Genomic DNA, 21,388 nt, shown 5'->3' on the forward strand with positions numbered 1-21,388 from the left:
CTTCCAGGAATAACTCCTGAGAACCAAGAAGGGAGTAGCTCCCCTGCAGTAATAGTAGCTCCCCCCAAACAAAAATCTGCTACGAGCACCTGGCCTTGTAAACGAGAGTCCTGAGTCAGACTCCTGGTGCTGCCCCAATTCATTCCTGGCAGCCCTGCTATCTGGGACCCCTGGTGAGCATAATAACCAGAATGTGAGGCTGGAGCGATAACTTTAGCAGGTAGGCATTTGCCTTGTGTGTGGTTGATCCGGGTTCAATCCCTGACATCCCATTTTCTACTGCTGTGTAGCCATAATTGTCCTTCCTGTGATCTTGCATATTATGAGATAGACATCATACGATACAGTTCTACTAAGAGGTATTTTGGGTTTTGATAATACCACATTGTTCTCCCAAAAGTATCAGTTTTCACTAAGAAATAAGTCAAGTTATTTTTAAACAGATTTCTGGATAGGGCTTATTCTCTTTTCTTTGCAGGAAAGAAGAGGAGGAGAGAAGGCGGCGTGAAGAAGAAGAAAGAGACCGTCTGCAGAAGGAGGAAGAGAAACGTAGGAGAGAAGAGGAGGAAAGACTTAGACGGGAGGAGGAAGAAAGGAGGCGAATAGAAGAGGAGAGGCTTCGACTGGAGCAACAGAAGTAAGCTGGTTGGCTGGTGAGACTGAAGAATGAGAAGTGTACTGTCATGTCTCGTTGCTTGGCTTGTTATCATTGTGTCTGTTTAGAATGCTTTGTTTTTTTTGGTATAACTGCAAAGTTGACTAATATTAGTTGTTTGCCATTTGTTCCAAAGGTTTTTTTTTAGAGTACTCTAATACCCGTGCGTATTGGGAAGGATTTAGGATGAGCTCCAGCATCCAGGATTGGAGCACGAGCTGAATTGTCTTGCCATCTTTTCTGGGTCCACACGATCTCTTCTCTCAGTTTAATTCTGCTTTATTCTTCCGATTCTCTGCAAATTGGTGGTCTGCTTTGGCATACATAGGGCTAGTCTAGCCCAAATTATGATAGTCTGTTTTCATGGATATGAGAGAAGTTGGCTGAAATATGGGAGATCCAGTTAGTTACAAGTTTGCAGGACCGAGAAATCCATTACTAGTGTCTCCTCCTAGTATAGGACTTTGAAGCTGAAGACTTTTCTCTTCCTTAAGGATTGTGGGAACAACTCTCAGAAGGAACTGTTTCTTCAGACGGGATTTATATCCACAGTACACAGTGGGGAGAAGACCTGAGGTTCTCTGAGTGTTGAGACATAGAGTTGAAACACGAGAATATGAGGCTCCACTTTTTTATTTCCGCTTTATCTTTGAGTAGTTCCTTAGGAAAGCTTTAGTTCTATTCTCAAACTGACCCAGAGCTTCATCTCTTTGGAGTAAACCTGTGATTACTCTTTGGGGGCAGGGGAGTGCCCTAAATGGATCCAGCACTTCAGGAGTTAGTGACGTTGCTTTTGAAATGTGTTCATTATTGGATGGCTTTGAGATCTTTGTTAAAGCAGGTCACATACTGAGTTACGAAGCATGTTGTAGTTCTTCTAGGAAGGAAAATTAAAAAGGATTAAAAGTTTGAATCTTTAAAAAAAAAAAAAATTGAGTCTTAAACCAAGTGTGCCCAGATTTGTTTGTTTGTGGCCACATCTGGCAGTGCTCAATACTTAACTTCTGACTCTGCACCAGGGGCTCCACTCCTGGTGGACCCCAGGGATTATGCTAGGGTCACACCCATGTCAGCTGCGGGCAAGGCAAGCCCTTTACCTGCTGTACTATCTCTCCTGTCCTGTAAGGTTGCTCTTTCTTATTTATTAGGCTTTTAATGAAATGTTTGAGATCCTTAAGATTTTGCTGGGGCCCATGCGATAGTGCAACTGGGAGGGTGTTTGCCTTGCACACAGCTGACCCAGGTTCAATTCCTAGCATCCCATATGGTCCCTCATTCCCACCAGGTGTAAGACCTGAACCTGCTGGGTGTGGCCCCCCCAAAAAAGTAAGTTTTCATTGACTTTATTTATTTCCAGTAGCACTTATAACATTATTTTGTTTGGTTTTGGTTTTGGACCATACCCCACTGTACGCAAAGTTTTCTTCTGGCTCTGTGTTCAGGGACCATCTTGGTTGGGCTGGGATCATATGGGGTGAAGGAGATTGAGCCCAGATTGGCTGTGTGCAAGGCAAGCACCCTGCCCTCTATACTCTCTCTGGCCCGAGCCCTGCTTTTAGGTAGAGGAGCCACAGCCACTAGTCAAATATGTCATCTGTCTCTTAGCTACCTTCCTTTCCCCTAAAGCATCCTGGTTAAAGAGATGAGCTAGAGCCACCAGGCTTACACTTGACTCCTCGCCCTGGCATATTAGCAATGTAATCTTGTGCAAGCTACTGAATGCCATCACTTTCTCCTTTATGAAGCCTTCCCATGGGGTGGCACTGGGAACTGAGGGCTTAGTGCATGGAAATGCTTTAGGGTTTTTTGTTGTTTGTTTCCTTTGGTTTGGTTGGTCTCTTTTTTTATTTTTTTTGGTTTGGGCTTTTGGACCATACATGGTGTTGCTTGGGACCTCTCCCAGCTTGCTACCCAGGTGTTGTTACAGCAGTGCCCAAGGGACCAAGGCAGAATAAGGGTTTTGAACAGGCCTCCCATAATGGAAGCATGCACACTAGCCCATTGAGTCTCCCCAGCCCATGGGAGTGCTTTGGCCATTGAAGAGCACCTAGTATGGGCACAGGAAAAGCTGGCACTTATGACAATAGTAATGGTGTGGGTGAAATGCTTGTTCTCCCTCTGCAACCCAAATGTTACGTGGCAACCTTAATGAAAAATCAGATTCCAAGTTCAATTTTCTTATGTCTTTCTTCTGGGCCTGGAACACATCCTGATTGATATACATTACTAGTTTAGTCATTTTTTGAAAGTTACACATTCTAAAATTAAAAAGGATATTTTATTTTGTCATGAAAAACCTCCTATAGTCAGACTAGTATATATATATATATATATTTTAATGTTTTTAGGCAGCAGATAATGGCAGCTTTAAACTCCCAGACTGCCGTGCAGTTCCAGCAGTATGCGGCCCAGCAGTATCCAGGGAACTACGAGCAACAGCAAATTCTCATCCGCCAGTTGCAGGAGCAGCACTATCAGCAGTATATGCAGCAGTTATATCAAGTCCAGCTTGCACAGCAACAGGTATGCTAGACAACTGTAGGTTTCAGCCTTAGGGGGTGTTTTAGTTCACTGAAAGCAATTTCTTTTTAGAGAGTTGCTAATAAATTTTGTATTAGTCTCTAAAGTCTAAGTAACTTCTAGGTGATATTTATTAATGGAGATCTTAGCATTGCACTGGCAATTATGAAAGAGAGTATATGGTATTGAAGCACTAAATGAAGTTGCCACTATTTTATTCTGCTAAAGGCATTTGAGAGTTGTCTGAACTAGTATATTAACATAGACGTTGATAGTGGAATTGGAGTCATGAGCACTTGGGTGACCAGTTAAAGGACATTTGATAGGTTCAGGCAACTTCCGGGAGGGGGCCCCATCGGCTGGTTCTGCTGGGCTGTGTGAGACACATCTTCATTTTTGTATTAGGTACCACAATTAGGGAGTGCTCACCTGCAATACCTGGATAGGGCTCTTCCAGATCTCTGCCCTCAAATATTTTGCTTCCGTATAGGAGTTGAGGGGAAATAACATGGCGCTAGGAGGTCAAATAATACTTGGGGTTCTGCTTGGTTTGATTATCTTGTTTGATTTCACACTATTTGCCTACTGTTCTGATTTTTCTGCTTTTTCTCTTAAATCAGGAGTGGGATATAAAATCCTGTCACTGTGTCCTGTTAATTTCACAGCACTATTAGGGGAATAAACTGTGAGAAGCTTGTTTCTCCTTGAAACTATTTTGTAAATATGGACGATAACTGATTCTACATTCAGGTCTTTTTTTTAATCTTGTGAAGACATAAAATGTCTCTTTAAGACTAGCTAAATTTTACTTCTTTTTACTTGTAAAGCCTTTAACTTGTCAGATCTTAGTAAGAAAGAATATTCCATATAGTTGCTCTGCATTTTTTTGTTAAAAGTATAATCTTCATTGCTTTTGCCGTACTTTTTAAGTTCCTTGAAAATTAGTATGTGTACTAGATCTTTTCCTCTATCTTTAACTGTAGCACTGTAGCACTGTCCTCCCGTTGTTCATCAATTTGCTTGAGCGGGCACCAGTAGCAACACTGTGAGACTTGTTGTTACTGTTGTCGGGAGCTTGCCAGGCTCTGCTTTGCAGGCAGGATACTCTTGGTAGCTTGTCGGGCTCTCCGAGAGGGACAGAGAAATTGAACCTGGGTCAGCCGCGTGTAAGGCAAACGCCGTACCCGCTGTGCTATCGCCTGAAGTTCTTTTTATTGCTGTGCTTTTAATTTGGGGTGCCATCCCCAACTGGGCTCAGGGCTTACTCTGGATTCTAAGTTCAGGGATCACTCCTGGTGGGCTCAGGGAACCATGTGCCTGGGATCAAACTCTGTCATTAGTACATGCTGTACTATGACTCCAGCCACCATCTGGTGAATTTTTTTGCAAGAGAGAAGGGACTTGGGGCTGGAGTGATAGCACAGTGCGTAGGATGTTTCTCTTGCATGGGGTCGACCCAGGTTTGATTCCTCCGTCCCTGTCTTTAACATTGGTGAGAAATTTAAAAGCACTGCATGTTTAGCAAGAAGTAGAGGGAAAGGATGTCAACCCTGGATCATGTTCAAGATAAGTAGTCTTTTTGAGGAATTTCCTTTCTGTCTTCTAAAACATGTTTCTGCTTTAGCATTTCACTTCCCTTTCCTGCTTCTTTAATTTTGAGATCATGTACTAATAGGTGAGCTTGTATGCTGTTCTTGTTTTTAGGTTGCTCTTAATGAGAACAAAACCAATCCTATGGAGCATGACCAGAAATCTTTGAAACAGATTTAGAAAGAAAGAAATTTCAAACTAGATTACTGTGCTTAAACTTGATATATCAAATTGGTTGTCTCTGGGAGAGGAAAAAAACTGGGAAATAGAGAACTTCAGTCCCCTTTCTCAAAAAGGGGAGCACTTGTTAATTTGAGGGCATAGTTACTTAAGTATTTTTTTTCTATTGTTCTTGTACCTTTCTGTGCTTTTAGACGTCTCAAAGAATAGAAGGGAGATTATGTGAACAAATAATAGTAATCTGTTACATGTTGTGTGTAGTCAAATCCCAAGATGATGTTCATTCAGCTTAGTTTCCAGAAAGACTTTAACTGGAGAGGGAACATTTGAATTTGACCTATTGATCATCAACAGAAATACTTTTTTTTTTTTTTTTTTTGCTTTCCTGTCATGCAGTGAATGTTCTAAGTGTGCTGACTTGTTTTGGTTGTTTGAACTTCTGGAAGCTGGTACTCTTTCTGTAAAACTGTGGAAATTACTGACAATCTAGGCCTTGGAAGAAGGTATTATAAAATCTTAACTCTGTTACTAGCTCTGTGCTAGCAGCAAAGAAAGATGCTGCTATTTAAGTAACTTGATTGTAAATGATAATGTTAAATAAAAAAAGTTATGATTATGCCATAAGATTATGTACATTTTTCCTATATATTTTAAGTTTTTATAAACACATGTTCCCATCTATATGACCTAAAATGTTTTAGTTTAGAAAGTCACATAGCCAAATGCTCATCAGCAAATTTTGCACTTTAACAAAATATAATTCTTTGTGGCCAGTAGGTGAACATCACAGAAATTATGTTGAATGAGAGAAAAGACACAAAAAGAAATATTCATTATAGACCGGCAAGACAAATCTACAGTGTTGTTAACATAATCATTACCCTTTGGGTTGGGAGTTTAGGAGAAAGATACATTGGGAGGATTCGGGGGGGTTTGTTTCTGAGTATTAGTTATATGCATATGTTTGATTTATGAAAATTGATCAAGCTGTACATTTATGAGTTGTATACTTTTTTATGCATGCATGTTATTCAAAGTATTTCCCCAAAAGTTACCTAAGTAATAAGGTTCTCTAGTAGTAGTAGTAGTAGTAGTAGTAGTAGTAGTATCTATCCACTTACACTATGAGAAAAAAACCTCAAAGTAGTTTTCTTTTTTTTGGGGGGGGGGGTCACACCTGGCGATGCACAGGGGTTTACTCCTGGCTCTGTGCTCAGGAATTACCCCTGGTGGTGCTCAGGGGACCATATGGGATGCTGGGAATCAAACCCAGGTTGGCCGCATGCAAGGCAAACACCCTACCTGCTGTGCTATTGCTCCAGCCCTGAAAAAGTTGTTTTCTTTATATTTGAAATGTTTTCATTATCCCATTTTGATTCAGGGTACAGTTTGATACCACATTTATGAATATATATACTTTAACCATAATTATATAAGCAGTGACACATATTTCTTTAAGAATAGTTTAACCACACACTATTTCAAAAGCATATTTATTACCTATGGCAATATTTCTCATAACACTTTAGCAGTTTTCAATTAACTATAGTCTGAATTTGGATTTATGTTGTAGTGACCACTTGATTTTTTTTTTTTTGGTTTGTATAAGAATAATTGTCCGAATGTGATTTGTTGATTACTCTGAATACCCATGTTAGATATTATGAAATATTGCCCTGCCTTTATGAGTTTTTATCTATGGCCCATTTATTTCTACCACATTTAAACTTTTCTGACTCAGATTTTATATATTTGAATTATGTCAAGATTGTGTGTGTGTATGTGTGTGTGTGTGTGTGTACAAGTGTGTGTGTGTGTGTGTGTGTGTGTGTACAAGTGTGTGCACATGCCTGGGATTGAACCTAGGACCTCACACATACAAGGCATTGGCTCTAACTGCTGAATCTTATCCCTGGCTTTCTTTCAGTTTAAAGAATAAATGTTATTGTGTTCAATTTTTGTTCTCAATCTCTTTTGTTTTGTATTATTTCTGCCTACTTCAGTTTTTCTTAGTAATTTTCTAGTTATCCTCTGTAGCAGTGTAGCACTGTCCCGTTGTTCATCGATTTGCTCGAGCGGTTACCAGTAACGTCTCACAACAAATTGTGAGACTTGTTGTTACTGTTTTTGGCATATTGAATACGTCACGGGTAGCTCGCCAGGCTTTGTGGTGTGGGCGAGATGCTCTCGGTAGCTTGCCGGGCTCTCTTGAGAGGGGCAGAGGAATCGAACCCGGGTCGGCTGCATGCAAGGCAAACGCCCTACCCGCTGTGCTATCACTCCAGCCCTAGTTATCCTCAGTTAACAAAAATACTATTCTTTAGTAAGTTTGTCGTCCTTGTGATTTTTGCAGTACTTTTTAAGCTTTTATATATTCTACATTATAGATAGAATAAAATCTGGTAAGTTACTTTGTTGGAGCAGAGTGCTTTGGTTGGGCAAAAACATAGGCCAGAATGCTCACCAAGGTAAATATCCCTTTGTTAGCACTTCCTGGTCAGTGTGTTTTCACTTTTTCTCGGCTTTTAGGCAGCATTACAGAAACAACAGGAAGTCGCAGTTGCTGGGGCATCTTTGCCTACATCATCAAAAGTGAATGCAACTGTAGCAAATGATGTGATGTCAGTTAATGGACAGGCCAAAACAAACGCTGACAATCCTGAAAAAGAGCTTGAACCTGAAGCTGCAGAAGAAGTCCTAGAGAATGGACCAAAAGGTATGATTCGGCATATGTGTTTTTCCATCCAGACTTCCACCATAATTCAGACTTAATGAAAAGGTTGGATTCACTACTTTTGGAAGTTGAATGCTTGGTCACCCTTTGTAGTCTGAAATGGATGCTTCTGGATGACCTCATTGTACATGTCTCAAACACTTTGGGTTATTATATATGTTGTTGCTGTCTGACAAATAATGTCCAAGTTTAATGACTTAAAAATGATCATTTGATTAAGTTTTCATGGATCAGAAATTTAAGAACAGTTTGGCTCAGTTGGCAGTGGCTCTGGTCTGTGAGGTTGCAGTGAAAATGAAGTCAGATATAGTTAGATGGAGTAAAAATGAAGATGACTGGAGTAACGGATCTGCTTTCAAAATGGGGTCCCTCACCTGAGACTGGCTATTGTCAAGAGACCTCCATTACTTGCCCTGCGATGTTACCCATAGGGCTACATGAGTGTCCTCAGCATCACATCTCATTGTCTATTTAAGTGTTGTACTTCCTCCAGACTTCATGACCCCAAAGAGAATTAAAGTGACAGTATCTTTTATGGCCTAGATTTGGAGGTAATCTCTCAGTACCTCTGCTGTATTCTTTTGAGCACACACACCATTTCTGATTCATTGTGGGTGATGATCTTACACGTGTGAAATACCCAGAGGTGGATCAGAGGTGTGCGCAAGTGGTGGGATACGTGCTTTGCATGTGTGAGGCCTTGCGTTCCATCTCTGGTGCTGCCTGGCCCTTCAGTGCTGCCAGATGTGGCCCCCACAGTAGCAGAAGATAAATGGGGCAAGGATTACCAAGAACTGTCATGGAGGCTGATTACCATAATGGCAATATATATTTTTTTGAAATGAAGATAACTCAGCAGCTTCAAAACTCTGCTGTTATTTCATGGCAAATCATTCAGCAGTTAGTTGAGATATTTTTGAGTGCTAGGAAAGGCAAAATAACACATAAAATATGAAATTGTTTCTGTGACAAGTACTGTGCTGGGGATGAAGAAAGGGGTGCGTTATTGTTTGAGAACATGTAATGTGAAGAATTTGACCAAGTCAGAGAGGTCACCTGTCTATCTTTGTGAATGACAAATCATTTGAAATACCTGAAACATGAGTAAGATTTAATAAAGAGAAGAGCACACCAGTGACAATGGTGAGAGACGGTGGTGGAGATTGTAAGAAAGTTGGTTTCAGAGCTGGGGAAAAAGGAGGAGGAGGACTTGCCTTGTATTCTGTTCCCAGAACTGTGTTCTCTCAGCCCCAGGCAATTAAAAGTATGGTTCCACAACCCCCATGTATGGCCCCATCACCCCACCACAGCACTGCTTGGCCTCCCTTTAAAAAGAAAAACATTGGCTGCTTGTCATTTTAGAATAAGTAGCACTGTAGCACTGTTATCCTGTTGTTCATCAATTTGCTCAAGCAGGCACCAGTAACATTTCCATTGTGAGACTTGTTACTGTTTTTAACATACTGAATTCATGATGGGGAGCTTGCCAGACTCTGCCGTGCAGGCGGGATACTCGGTAGCTTGCCAGGCTCTCCGAGAAGGTCGGAGGAATCGAACCCAGGTCGGCCGGGTGCAAGGCAAACACCCTACCCGCTATCTCTCCAGCCCCTTAGAATAAGTAACAGAAAATAACTTTAGGGCTGAGAGAGAACTCCATGGACTGAGCGCATATTTGCATACAGGGGACCCAGGTTTGATCCCTGGCACCACATGCTCCTCTGATGACCCTTGAAATTCCCTCCGTGCCCTGACCCTCTGCATCCCAACATTAAGAGATTTCACCCTCATTTTCAAACTAGTGTTTTTTTGTGTTTTGTTTTTGCAGTGCCAGGAATCAAATCCAGGGCCTCCTACATGAAAGGCAAGTGTTCTAGCTCTAAGCTATGCCCCTGGCTCAAGCATTTACCAGTATTTTCTGGATATTTTGTCCAGAGCCCTAGATCCTGCTTGTTAGCAAAATTTCGCCCTTTTCACTCAGCCCTGTGTGGTTTCAGTTTGACCGAAATTTTTCTGTTTATTTGCACTCCTTTAGAAAACCCCCAAAACTATGAGATACTCAGAGGCCAAGACTTTTCTTTCCACATAGAGACTAAAATGAAAGCTTCAAACTCAGCAAAAATGAGTTTATCCTTAAATTCATATCTCTTCCTTTAGAAAGTTCCTCAGCTCCAATGAGGAAGTTTATAAGGTCATTCTTAAAATATTTAAATTACTTAAAATAATTTAAAATATTTAAGTATAAAATACTTAAAGTATTTAAAATACTTAAATGAAAGGTCTTTCTTACTTAAAATATTTAATTGATCATTGGGGTAAAATTCACGAAGATTATAAATTGCTTTGTTACTTGAAGTAGTAGGATGACCTCTGAGTACCTGTGGCATTGTAAATGTGGTGCTTTGAGGGGAGACTTAGGTCACTGGGTGTGAGGTGAGGTGCACAGTGCCTCAGCTGGTTGTGGGCACTGGCCACCTGCAGCTGTTGCTGCCTGCTCTTGTGGGCTCTGCCTCTTCAGCTTTTGTAATTTTTGTTGCCTTTAGACTCTCTTCCAGCCATAGCAGCGCCATCCATGTGGACACGACCCCAGATCAAAGACTTTAAAGAAAAGATTCGACAGGATGCAGATTCTGTGATTACAGTGGGCCGAGGAGAAGTGGTCACTGTCCGAGTCCCCACCCATGAAGAAGGATCATACCTCTTTTGGGAATTTGCGACAGACCATTATGACATTGGGTTTGGGGTATATTTTGAATGGACAGATTCTCCCAACACTGCTGTCAGTGTGCACGTCAGTGAGTCCAGCGATGACGAGGAGGAGGAAGAAGGTAGAGCTGTTGGTCCAGATTCAGTAGCTGCTGGGTTTTGTATTGGCGGCAGTGACGGGGGTTCCACTGTCAGCCAGCCATGCTTCACGGACAGGACTCGATCTCTTGCTTGGTGAGATTGAGGCTGAAAGTTGTGAGAGGGGCCAGCATCTTATAGGCAGTGTTCCCTGTCGGCTCCCAGGATACTCCACAGGTGAAAGTCACATAAATGGGGGCAGCGACATGAGACTTGGGGGCCACTTGATAGGACAAGGGACAGCAGGACGGAAAGAGGTTGGGAGTGAGATTGAGAGCTCAAGGACTTGGGGCCAATCCTGAATGTACCTTATCGCTGGTAACAGCTGTCTGACAATTTCACTGCTCTTTTTATGTTATTTTATACCTTCCAGCCTTGGGTGTTGAAAATCTTAATATGCAAGGAAGTCATTTTGAAAAAATGGTAAAAGAGCAAACAAGAAATTCTGCCACCTTTGAAATTTGTATAAATTTATATTCTGATACTAGTTTTTTAAGTTGTTATAGCAAAGATACTTTTTAAATGGTAATAAAATTACCACCTTTTGGTTCCAGAATACCAGAACATCTGATAATTTTTATTTTTAATTTTTTCAGTTGTCTTTTTTTTTTTTTCCTTTTGGGTCACACCTGGCTCACCAGGAGTAATTCCTGGCTCAGGAATTACTCCCAGTGGTGCTCAAGGGACCATATAGGATGCTGGGAATTGAACCCAGGTTGGCCGCATGCAGGACAAATGCCCTACCCACTGTGCTATTGCTCCAGCCCCTGTTCTTCCCTTTTAAAATCCCTGTTTAACATTTTTTTTTCAATAAGTAGATAGAATTGGATATTTCCAGTGATCATGTCTGTATTTGTCTAGAAAGTAGGTTATAAAATGTACTGCTTATTTGAGAAGATAGTCCCACCCCACAGTTCTCTTATGCAGAGAATTTCAAAGTTGGGTCAGAGCACACCAGGAGCCAACGCCGAGTATTGATTTGGAAGGGCCTTCTCAATTCCTTGAACTGAACCGACCTTTCAGGTGTCTTGTGACTCAGTGCTTGTTCCTGTTGTTGGTCAGTCATGTTTTTACACAGGAGATTGTGTTGGGCTCAATCTCAAGAGGGGCAGGTACACGAAGGGAGGCTGAAAGTGCCGTCACCTTTTGAGGTGTACGTTCCATTCAGTCATTCCCAGACATCCATGGCTCTGGCCCTCTGATGTTATGTCTGGAAACACACATATAAAGGCTAGTACCGTTCGGGAATTCTTTGTCTTGTATGGCATTTTAGTTTCATTGATCTTTATTTCTGAGTGCTACCACTAGCCAGAGAAACACATTGCCCACAAGTACTGTTGACTTAACTAGAGAGAACTGCAGAAATGTAATAATCCAGGCCCTGAGAGTGCTATGAGGCAGATTGTAGATCAAGGGGCTGCTTCCATACCCCTCAGCAACACCAGGACCCTGGCCTGGACCCTGTAATGACCTTCCTTCTTGTGTTTTGTTTCTTGTTTCTGGGTCACATCCAACAGTGCTCAGAGTGCAGGGCAAGCACCCTACCTGCTGTACTTTGCTCCAACTCCAGTATTGGCCTTTCTGATGCAGCACAGGCTCTCATTCAAAACAGACAATTCGGGACTGGAAAGAGAGTACAGTAGATAAGGCATTTGCCTTGTTTGTGCCTGGACCCAGGTTTGATCCCTGGGTTTGATCATACGGTCCTCAGCATAGCTGGGTGTGGTCCAGAAACCAGAGGGGTGTAAACAAAACTGTTTCTGCGAAGATCTAGGAAGGATGTTCTATGTATGTGGACATCATTGTATAAAGAACTTTGTGAGTAATGATGGCAGTGTATGTTCAGCAGTAGGTTGGGGTGTGACCCAGAGGAAAAGCGCGTGCCTCTCCTTAGCTCTGCTAAGTGATTTAACTCACAAACTACATTTCTCAGTATGTCATGTGCCTCCTTAACAGAGGTAGCTATGCCACCATGTCTTGGAAAAGTCGTGCATTTTCTGGTGGTACAGTGAACTTTATAATTAGACTGATATTAGATATAGAAAAAAGTTGCAATGAGTTTCTATATATTCTGGGGCCAGGGTGTGTTTGCCTTACATGAAGCAAACCTAGGTTTAATCCCCAGCATCCCATATAGTTCCCCGGGCACCACCAGCAGTAATTCCTGAGTGCAGATCCAAGAGTAACCCCGAGCATCACTGGGTGTGACCCAAACAAACAAAAAAGAATCTGTTATTAAGAAAAAAAAAGTTTCTATATATTCCACACCCAGTTTCTTTTTCTATTGTTAATATGGTACTATGATACATTCATAAATTGCTAGTGTTCACTTATTAACATTCCATATTCAAATTTCATAAGTTTTTGTTTAATTTTCCAGGATCCTATCCAATATGCCACCTTATAGATACAGTTCATGTCTTGCTCTACTCTTCAAGACAGTTTCTTAGCCTTTCCTTGGAAAGTCCGACAAATGGATATTAACAATCATCAAGTTAGCTCCTATTTCCCCGGTTCACTCTGCAAATTATAAATCTGAAGTCTTTTTTTTTTATCTTCTATGCTTACATAGTCCCTTGATCTATTTTCCTTGAGATTATTTATTATTTCAAACTGAAACTTCATTCTTATTCTCTCTTGTTTTCTTGGGAACTTTTCAATACTGTGCGTTGAACCCAGAATCACACATGCAGAGCATGCCCTCTGCCACAAAGACCCATCCCTGGCCCTATTCCTATAGATGGAGAAGTCTTTTTCCTTGAACCTTGTGTCATTATAACTCAGACTTCCACTGGTGGTTAACACAGAGTGGCCCAGACCCTCACTGTGTATGGTACACAGCAGTTGCTCAGATGTATGAGCAAATGAAAGAATAACTAGATACATTTTCCATGTACATAAATTGTAGAGTAGGGGCTGGAGCGATAGCACAGCGGGTAGGGCGTTTTCCTTACATGCAGCTGATCTGGGTTCGATTACCAGCATCCCATATGGTCCCCCAAACACCACCAGGAGTAATTCCTGAATGCAGAGCCAGGAGTTATCCCTGTGCATCGCTGGGTATGACCCAAAAAGCAAAACAAACAAATCCATAAATAGTAGAGTAGACTGAGAGAATTTCAGTGAATAAATTCTCAAAGAATCAAGGTTTCACTGCTTGGGATTTTAACCTGGGTTTTTAAAATCACAATTTCCCTGGATCTGCTCACTGTCTCCTCTCTGCTTTCTCACAGAAAACATCACTTGTGACGATAAAGCCAAAAAGAATGCCAACAAGCCTCTGCTGGATGAGATTGTGCCTGTGTACCGACGGGACTGTCACGAAGAAGTATATGCCGGCAGCCACCAATATCCAGGGAGAGGAGTCTATCTCCTCAAGTTTGACAACTCCTACTCATTGTGGAGGTCAAAATCTGTCTACTACAGAGTCTATTATACTAGATAAAAATGTTGTTACAGGGTTGGGCAGAGGAAAGCATTTAATTTGGAAATTTCTTTTGACTTTTGTGGAGCATTGCAGTCTGTGTTTACCCTATTGATTTTGGTCTGATGGTCTGCAAACTCACTGGGAATCAGATTTCCTTGAGACTCTTGAGCATTCATACATTCGGGTAGAAGGGAGTCCTGAGACTCGTCCAGCCCGTGGGTGCTCACCAGCAGAGTCATTAGTGGATGCTGAAGTTATATGAGCTATGTGTTAAATCTTGAAAGTCTCCCAAATAAAATATCCCAACATTGACCCCACTGGCTGATGGTTAGTCCATTGCTGCCTGCTGTGTTTTCTGCAAACCCATAGTTAGAGTGCTCTCTCATTTGAAATCCTTATGTTCATAATATGCATGAGGTGAAGATGATTTTGATGAAAGATCGCCACTTTTTAAATTAAAAACTAAGATTCTCATGATGGGAAAAGAGGTAGTCATCTTGACTTGTTCTGAATGGCAGATCATTTTTTACCTTGGGTGCAGCTGTTTAGCTGAGTGATATGTTACAGGGAGCTTTTTTGACATCATCTTAAGATAGACTATTCAAATCTAATTTATAGTTGAAATCCCAATATAAGAACATCTCAGATATCCTTCTTTGTAAGCCTCCACACACTTGGATTCTTTTCACGTGTTCATACCGCTGGTAGTAGAGCAGATGCGGTTTGTTTTTTCTTGATTTGGCTTTGTATACAAGAGCATATCAAGTTGAACCTTTCTAACACAAGTATGTAGTTGGGGATTTTGTTAACTCGGATTGGCAACTATTAAATAAAAACATAAATTGATATAAGTACAATGCAGTGTATGGGGAATAACATTGCACTAATAGGAAAATCACTGCCAGAGATATAGTGTGTGTTCCTTTATTTTGTTACTAAAACACAAACTCTACATGATTCATATGCCATGCTTAAATTTTTTATAGCTTTAATCTGTATTATGTCTTTATTGATGGGATGAGTTACATCTTTGTTTTCCTTACTTGAAAACAAATATGAATTAATTGCCTCAAATTCATGTGATTGACTACTCTAGAAATTGTTTTCAGGAGGGAGGGTAATTGTAGGTAGAAAGCGACAAAGATGGCAATATACACATAACATGCTTATTCTGTTACTGAAATACATAGATTTTTAAATTTTCAAATCATAAGACACTTCTAGTAGGGTTTCCATTGATAAGCTGCAGTATATACATGTCACTACATAAGGGATTTTTGTGTGTGTGCTATATTTCTGTTTTTTGATACCTAGTTTTGTACCTATTAACTCTGTTTAGGTTACTCTGAAACTGGATTATTTTCTCTTAAGCAGTGTTTTATTTGTGTTTTTAGATTTGATTTTGGTAGCCCCAGCTCACAGGTATCCACGCTGTTACATCCAGGATTGTCATCAGGTCATCCATCAACTCCTTGTATATATGGTATAGAAACCACGGGGTTAGGCACTTACTGGCTTTTTTTTTTTTTAATGAGAAAAATACTGTATTTAAGATGTAAAATAAACTTGTAAAAGCAGGCACTAATATATATTTCTTCTAGCCTTTGATTACAGGTTTGTCCTTGCATATATTAAGATGAATTCTCTTCTAAAAATATCATTGTTCTTGGGAGCAGTGTATGTTACTTTACATAGCAGTAATTCCTGTCTTGTGTTCATATAAGAACATTTTTGGTTTTAAACTTTTTTATTGCCTTTGGCTGTTGATTAGTACAGTACAAATACAATTTCAAAAAGATCTTGAAAATAATATATTTAATCAATTAAACCGTTTATCTGTAACTTGTTGATGTTTTATTAATGTACTTACACTCTAAAGTAGTCTGTATTTCATCAGTTGGGTAGTAGGGCAAAAAGGCTTTAAAATATTTTTCTGGGGCCCAGAGCAATAGTACAAGTAGGTAAGGCGCTTGCTTCTCTTGCATGCAGCCAACCCAGGTACCGCCCCTGTGACCCCATATGCTCACCCAAGCCCACCAGGAGTGATCCCTGAGCACCTCTGTGCATTCCCCATCCCCCAAAATAGTTTGACTTCTTGATGGGTGGCACTGACTTTTTTTTTTGAAACCAACCCAGTGGTGCTAGAGAGACCTCCAAGCCTCAACCCATTGGTGCTAGGGGAAGTATATATTGCCAGGGATTGAACCCTTGTCTCTTGCATACTAAGCATGTACTCCAGCATGAATACCAGCCCTTTGAATCATCTTTTGGGCCCAGGGCTGACTTTGCTTACTAAAAAGTAACTTTACCAAAAAAAATTTTTTTTTTGTTTCAGCCATGTGAGTAACATGTTCTTTGAAATGCACAGGGCAACCTACTTTAAAGTTGTTCCCAGAATGTCACACCTACAGGGCCGCAATAAACAAGTGCCCCATTATTGGAGTTCCAGGAACTTGTAAAAATGATTGCGACATGATTTGGATCCTTTTTTGCTTGTTTAAGTTTATTTGGGTTTTGGGCCACACCCAGCTATGTTCAGAACTTACTTCTGCAGTGCTCAAGGAACCATATGCAGTGCAGGGGATTGAACCAGGGTCTGCCACATGCAAGGCAAGTGCTTTACTCCTTGTACTGTGTCTCTCGCTCTTTGTTTAAATTTGGAGAACAGGAACTAGATAATCTTGGATTTGTTTTTGTTTTTTATTTTTTTGTTACATTGGAGTACCATGAAGAATACCAGAGAAGAGTCAAGGATTGAGGTGTTGATGTGTGAGTACATCTTAGAAATGTGCTGGAGGAATCAGTTCAGAGTAATAAGTGATGGTGACTCCTCAGAACATAGAGTACAGCTGTCTGTAACCCAGAACCTCATTATGACCACCCTGGCTTTTCTGAGATCAACACTTTTACCTGCAACCTGGAAAAGTACTCAGGTGTTCATGGGCAGATTAACCTCCATTCACTCAAAATGTTAGGTTTGTTTTTTCCCTTAGGTATATTTGCTTAGGTTCTTTAACTTTCTGAGCGGAAGTATTTTTTAAGTCCAAGTTGGTTATTTAATTTTTGATACCCCATATTTTTGGATTTATGATATTTTCTATTTTCATAGGCTGGAGCAATAGCACAGCGGGTAGAGCGTTTGCCTTGCACGCAGCCAACCCGGGTTCAATTCCTCCATCCCTTTCAAGAGCCCGGCAAGCTACCGAGAGTATCTCACCCTCACGGTAGAGCCTAGCAAGCTCCCTGTGGCATATTCGATATGCCAAAAACAGTAACAACAAGTCTCAAAATTTGTTGTGAGACGTTATGGGTGCCCACTCGAGCAAATCGATGAACAACAGGAGGACAGTGCTACAGTGCATAATATTTTCATTATTTCAGGTGCTTTATTTGGCTTGATTAGAGGGACAGTTGGGGGGCCACGCCTGGTGCTTTGTCAAGCTCAGCGTCTACCCAGGCTTTGAACTATCTCTCCAACCCTTGGAATTGTTTTATAGTAAAAAAAGCTGTCAGGGCTAGAGTGATTGTACAGTACAGCAGGGCGCTTGCCTTGCACGCAGTGGATTTGGGTTCGATCCCTGGCATCCCATATGGTCCTCTGAGCATTGCCAGAAGTAATTCTTGAGTGCAGAGCCAGGAGTAACCCGTGAGCATTGTTGGTTATGGCCCCAAAACAACCAAAAAGAAAAATAAAACCTTAAAGCTGCAGCCTTTTTCTTTTTTGTCTTTGAGACCCTCCTGGTATTCCTCAGGGGTTGGTTACTCCTGACTCTGCACTCAGGAATCACTCTTGGCGGCTCATATTGGATACTGATGCAAGGCAGATGCCCTGACAACTGTACTATTGTTCTGGCCCATCATTTTTATTGACTTAACCATTTGGTAATGGTTTGATTAAGGTATTTAATTCACTGTCAGGAAACTAAGTGGCTGGCTTTTTCAGAATTCACATCACATTCCCATTTGGTAAAATTGAGTAAAATACATATCGGCCAGATTAACTCATTTCTTGTAGCTATAATGAAAGCTTGCAGGGGATTGCTTAATTCAACCCTGGGAGAAACTAATAACATACAAGTCTTTCTGGAAATACATACACATTTTCAATGCTGATATTTTTTAAAACCTTTAATGGCACATTGCACAATTTGTAACAGTTTTTATCCTTGACTAAGATCATTCAGATAATCTCCCAAGTTTTTCCACCACTACAACCAACCCCTGTAGCAAATTTGTAAATTGTGTGTATGTGTTTTATATAAATAAGGTCAACTTTTTGCAGCTTTGGAGATTTCACCTGCATTTGGAGCAACTCAGCTACATTCCTTTTTATCAGCAATGTATTCTTTGTAGAATGACTCTCAGGCCTTTTTCCTGTCATTGAAATGTTTGACTATTTCATTTTCATTATAAGTGATTTTCCAGTGAACTCTCTTATTACCAAACTTTATTTTTTTGTCTGTCTAATGGTTTGGTGGGTGAATCATTGTAATATGCATCTCCCTGGGGCTGGAGCAATTTGCACAGCGGGTAGGGCATTTGCCTTGCACGTGGCTGACCTGGGTTCGATTCCCAGCATCCCATATGATCCCCTGAGCACCGCCAGGGGTAATGCCTGAGTGCAGAGCCAGAAGTAACCCCTGTGCATCACCGGGTGTGACCCCAAAAAAAAAATGTGTCTCCCTTATAACTAGGAAGGTTGTCTTTATTGCAGGCACCACCACTCATTGGCACTCAGAAGACCTAGAAGTACCAGGGCTTTGAACCCAGGGCTCCTCTCTACAAAACATGTGCTCCATCCATCGGTCATCTTTCTGAGCCTTTTTTTTTTTTAATCATTTGTATTTCCTCTGTATTGTATTATTTACCCATTTTTTATTTGGGTAATCTTTATATTGACTTACTGGCATTTAAAATTTGAGGGCCTGGGGGCTGCAGAGATAGCAAAGCTGGTAGGGCGTTTGCCTTGCACGCAGCTGGCCCAGGTTCGATTCCCAGATCCTATATGGTCCCCTGAGCACTGCCAGGAGTGATTCCTGAGTGCAGAGCCAGGAGTAACCCCTGTGCATCGCCGGGTGTGACCCAAAAAGCAAAAATAAATAAAAATAAAATTTGAGGGCCTGAAATAGGGGGCAGGGCGCTTGCCTTGCATGTGGCCAACCCAGGTTCAGTCCCCACATACAGTCCTCTGAGCCCTGCCAGGGGTGATCTCTGAGTGCAGAGAGAGGAATAAATCAATAAATCATGAGCATGTTGGATGTGAAGATGCCCCCCCCCTTTTTTTTGTTTTTTTGGGGGGTTTTTTGGGGGTTTTTTTTGTTTGTTTGTTTGTTTGTTTTGCATAAGGTAGCCAGAAAGATAGTACAAAGATTAAGGTGTTTGCCTTGCATGTGACTCACCTCTCTTTGATCCCTCACACCCCTGAGTACCATCAGGAGTGATCCTGAGCACTGACAGTTGTGGCTTTGCTGCTTACTTAAACTCTGCCCCCCCCCCCATGTTGTTTTATCTCATTTTTTCCTTGCATTTTACTTATTTCTAGTAAAGTAAAGGCCTTCCCGTTGATCATCAGTTTGCTCGAGCGGGCCCAGTAACGTCTCCATTGGAGACTTTGTTGTTACTGTGTTTGGCATATTGAATACGTCACGGGGAGCTTGCCAGGCCCTGCCATGCGAGCGAGATACTCTCGGTAGCTTGCCGGGCTCTCCGAGAGGGGCGGAGGAATCGAACTCGGGTCGGCCATGTTGGCTCCGTGCAAGGCAAACGCCCTACCGCTGTGCTATCGCTCCAGCCCTACTTATTTCTAAGCATTCAAATCTTTGTTTCAGAATTCTGTTCCCTTTACCTATTTGACCATTTGTGTGCTAAATTGCTCTAGTTGTTTGTGGAGCTTTTTTCTTACAGCGGGGCCTAGAAGCGCTCAAGAGAGCCTGTGGTGCCGGGTGTCAAACCCCTGGCTCCTGCTGTATGTAAAGCATGTGCTCCACCCTACTGAGCTGTCTTCCTAGTCCTAACTTACTCTAGCTTTAAGATCTATTTTGATACACAGCAAATCTCCCCCGTCCTCCTTTTTGGTGGAGGTGTAGAGGGGAAGGACACACTTGTTCCTTGGGAGCTATTCCTAGCACAGTGTGACCAAACGTGGGCTTCCACTTACAAAAACAATGCACTCTTTGATCTCTGTCCCTAGCCCAAGGTGGGGTTTTGGGTTTGGGGCCACACCCAGCTGTGTTCAGGGCTTACTTGTGGCGGTGCATAGGGGACCATATGGGATGTCAGGGATGGAACCTCAGCCAGCAGAAAGTGCCCTGCTCGGCCTCCCAAGTGTGTGCAGGTTTTTTTTTTTTTTTGCAGTTCTAGGAATTAAATCGAGGTCTCATGGGTACAGACCAAGCCTCACCTGGTCTTAGCCCTCCTGGGTTTTTTTTTACATTTTCTAGGCTCTTTGTATGTCTTTCCTATACTTCAGGAAAAATCTGAGTGGGATTTGCCATAAAATACTGGATTGAGGAGTTGGAGCCATACTACAGTGGGTAGGGCCTTTGCCTTCCACACAGCCTACCCAGGTTCGATTCCCAGCATCCCATATGGTCCACCGAGCACCACCAGGAGTAATTCCAGAGTGCAAAGCCAGGAGTAACCCCCCATGCATCGCCAGGTGTAACCCAGAAAGCAAATTATATATACATATATATATTTTTTTTAATTTCTAACTGCTGGATATGCTGTATTTATTTGGGGGGGGGGTTGTGTGTGTGTGTGTATGTGTGTGTGTGTGTGTGTGTTTAGTGAATCACTCTGAGGTACAGTTACAGACTTACAAACTTCCGTGATTACGTTCTAGTCATACAATGATCTAGTATCCATCCCTCCACCATTGCCCATTCTCCACCACCAATGTTCCCAGTATCCCTCCCACCCTCCCCATCCCTCCTCCCCTGTATTTGGTTTTCTTAATTTTAGGTACCAGGGCTCCCCCCCTACCCGCAGCCGAGGTCTCAGACATGGCATGTGTGCTCTACCACAGAGCTAATGTCCACAACCGCACAGCTACTGAATTTTAACCTAATTTTAACCTAAGCCTAGAATTTGGCTCTCCACTGATGCTCTTCGGCCAAGGATATCTACCTCAATAGTAGAACATCAGCACACACTACACCATCCCGGGTCACGGTTAGGATAGCAGCTGATCTGCAACAGACTCTAACCTAAAGTGGCTCCCTTCACTGGCAGCAGCTCCTCGGGACTTGAAGTGATCAAACGCTCCAGATTTCTTTAATTTTGTTGCCCTCGCCCCCCATCTTGATGAGATATTCACAATGTTTGTGTGCCTTGTTGGAAACATGCTTGGCGTGGCTCGTTCCCAGATGACCAGGGTGGGGGATGTGTGCTACTCATTTGCCTTTGGCACATTCTTCCCCTACAGATTCTGGTGGCAGTG

At 41.8% G+C, this 21,388-nt stretch overlaps 1 protein-coding gene across 1 annotated transcript in view; it reads left to right on the forward strand.

Moving 5' to 3' along the window:
- The window catches only part of ACBD3 (acyl-CoA binding domain containing 3), a 48,753-nt gene extending 33,060 nt beyond the window's left edge, over nucleotides 1-15,693 (forward strand). Inside the window, exons 4-8 of the mRNA XM_056139019.1 lie at nucleotides 479-637; nucleotides 3,004-3,178; nucleotides 7,475-7,661; nucleotides 10,220-10,504; nucleotides 13,754-15,693. Coding sequence (XP_055994994.1) covers nucleotides 479-637; nucleotides 3,004-3,178; nucleotides 7,475-7,661; nucleotides 10,220-10,504; nucleotides 13,754-13,965 — 1,018 coding nt within the window. The 3' untranslated portion in view covers nucleotides 13,966-15,693. The remainder of the gene's footprint in view (nucleotides 1-478; nucleotides 638-3,003; nucleotides 3,179-7,474; nucleotides 7,662-10,219; nucleotides 10,505-13,753) is intronic.
- Nucleotides 15,694-21,388: the final 5,695 nt, after the last annotated feature.

Source organism: Sorex fumeus, unplaced genomic scaffold (genome assembly GCF_029834395.1).
Source record: "Sorex fumeus unplaced genomic scaffold, SorFum_2.1 ptg000007l, whole genome shotgun sequence".
Taxonomy (NCBI): domain Eukaryota; kingdom Metazoa; phylum Chordata; class Mammalia; order Eulipotyphla; family Soricidae; genus Sorex; species Sorex fumeus.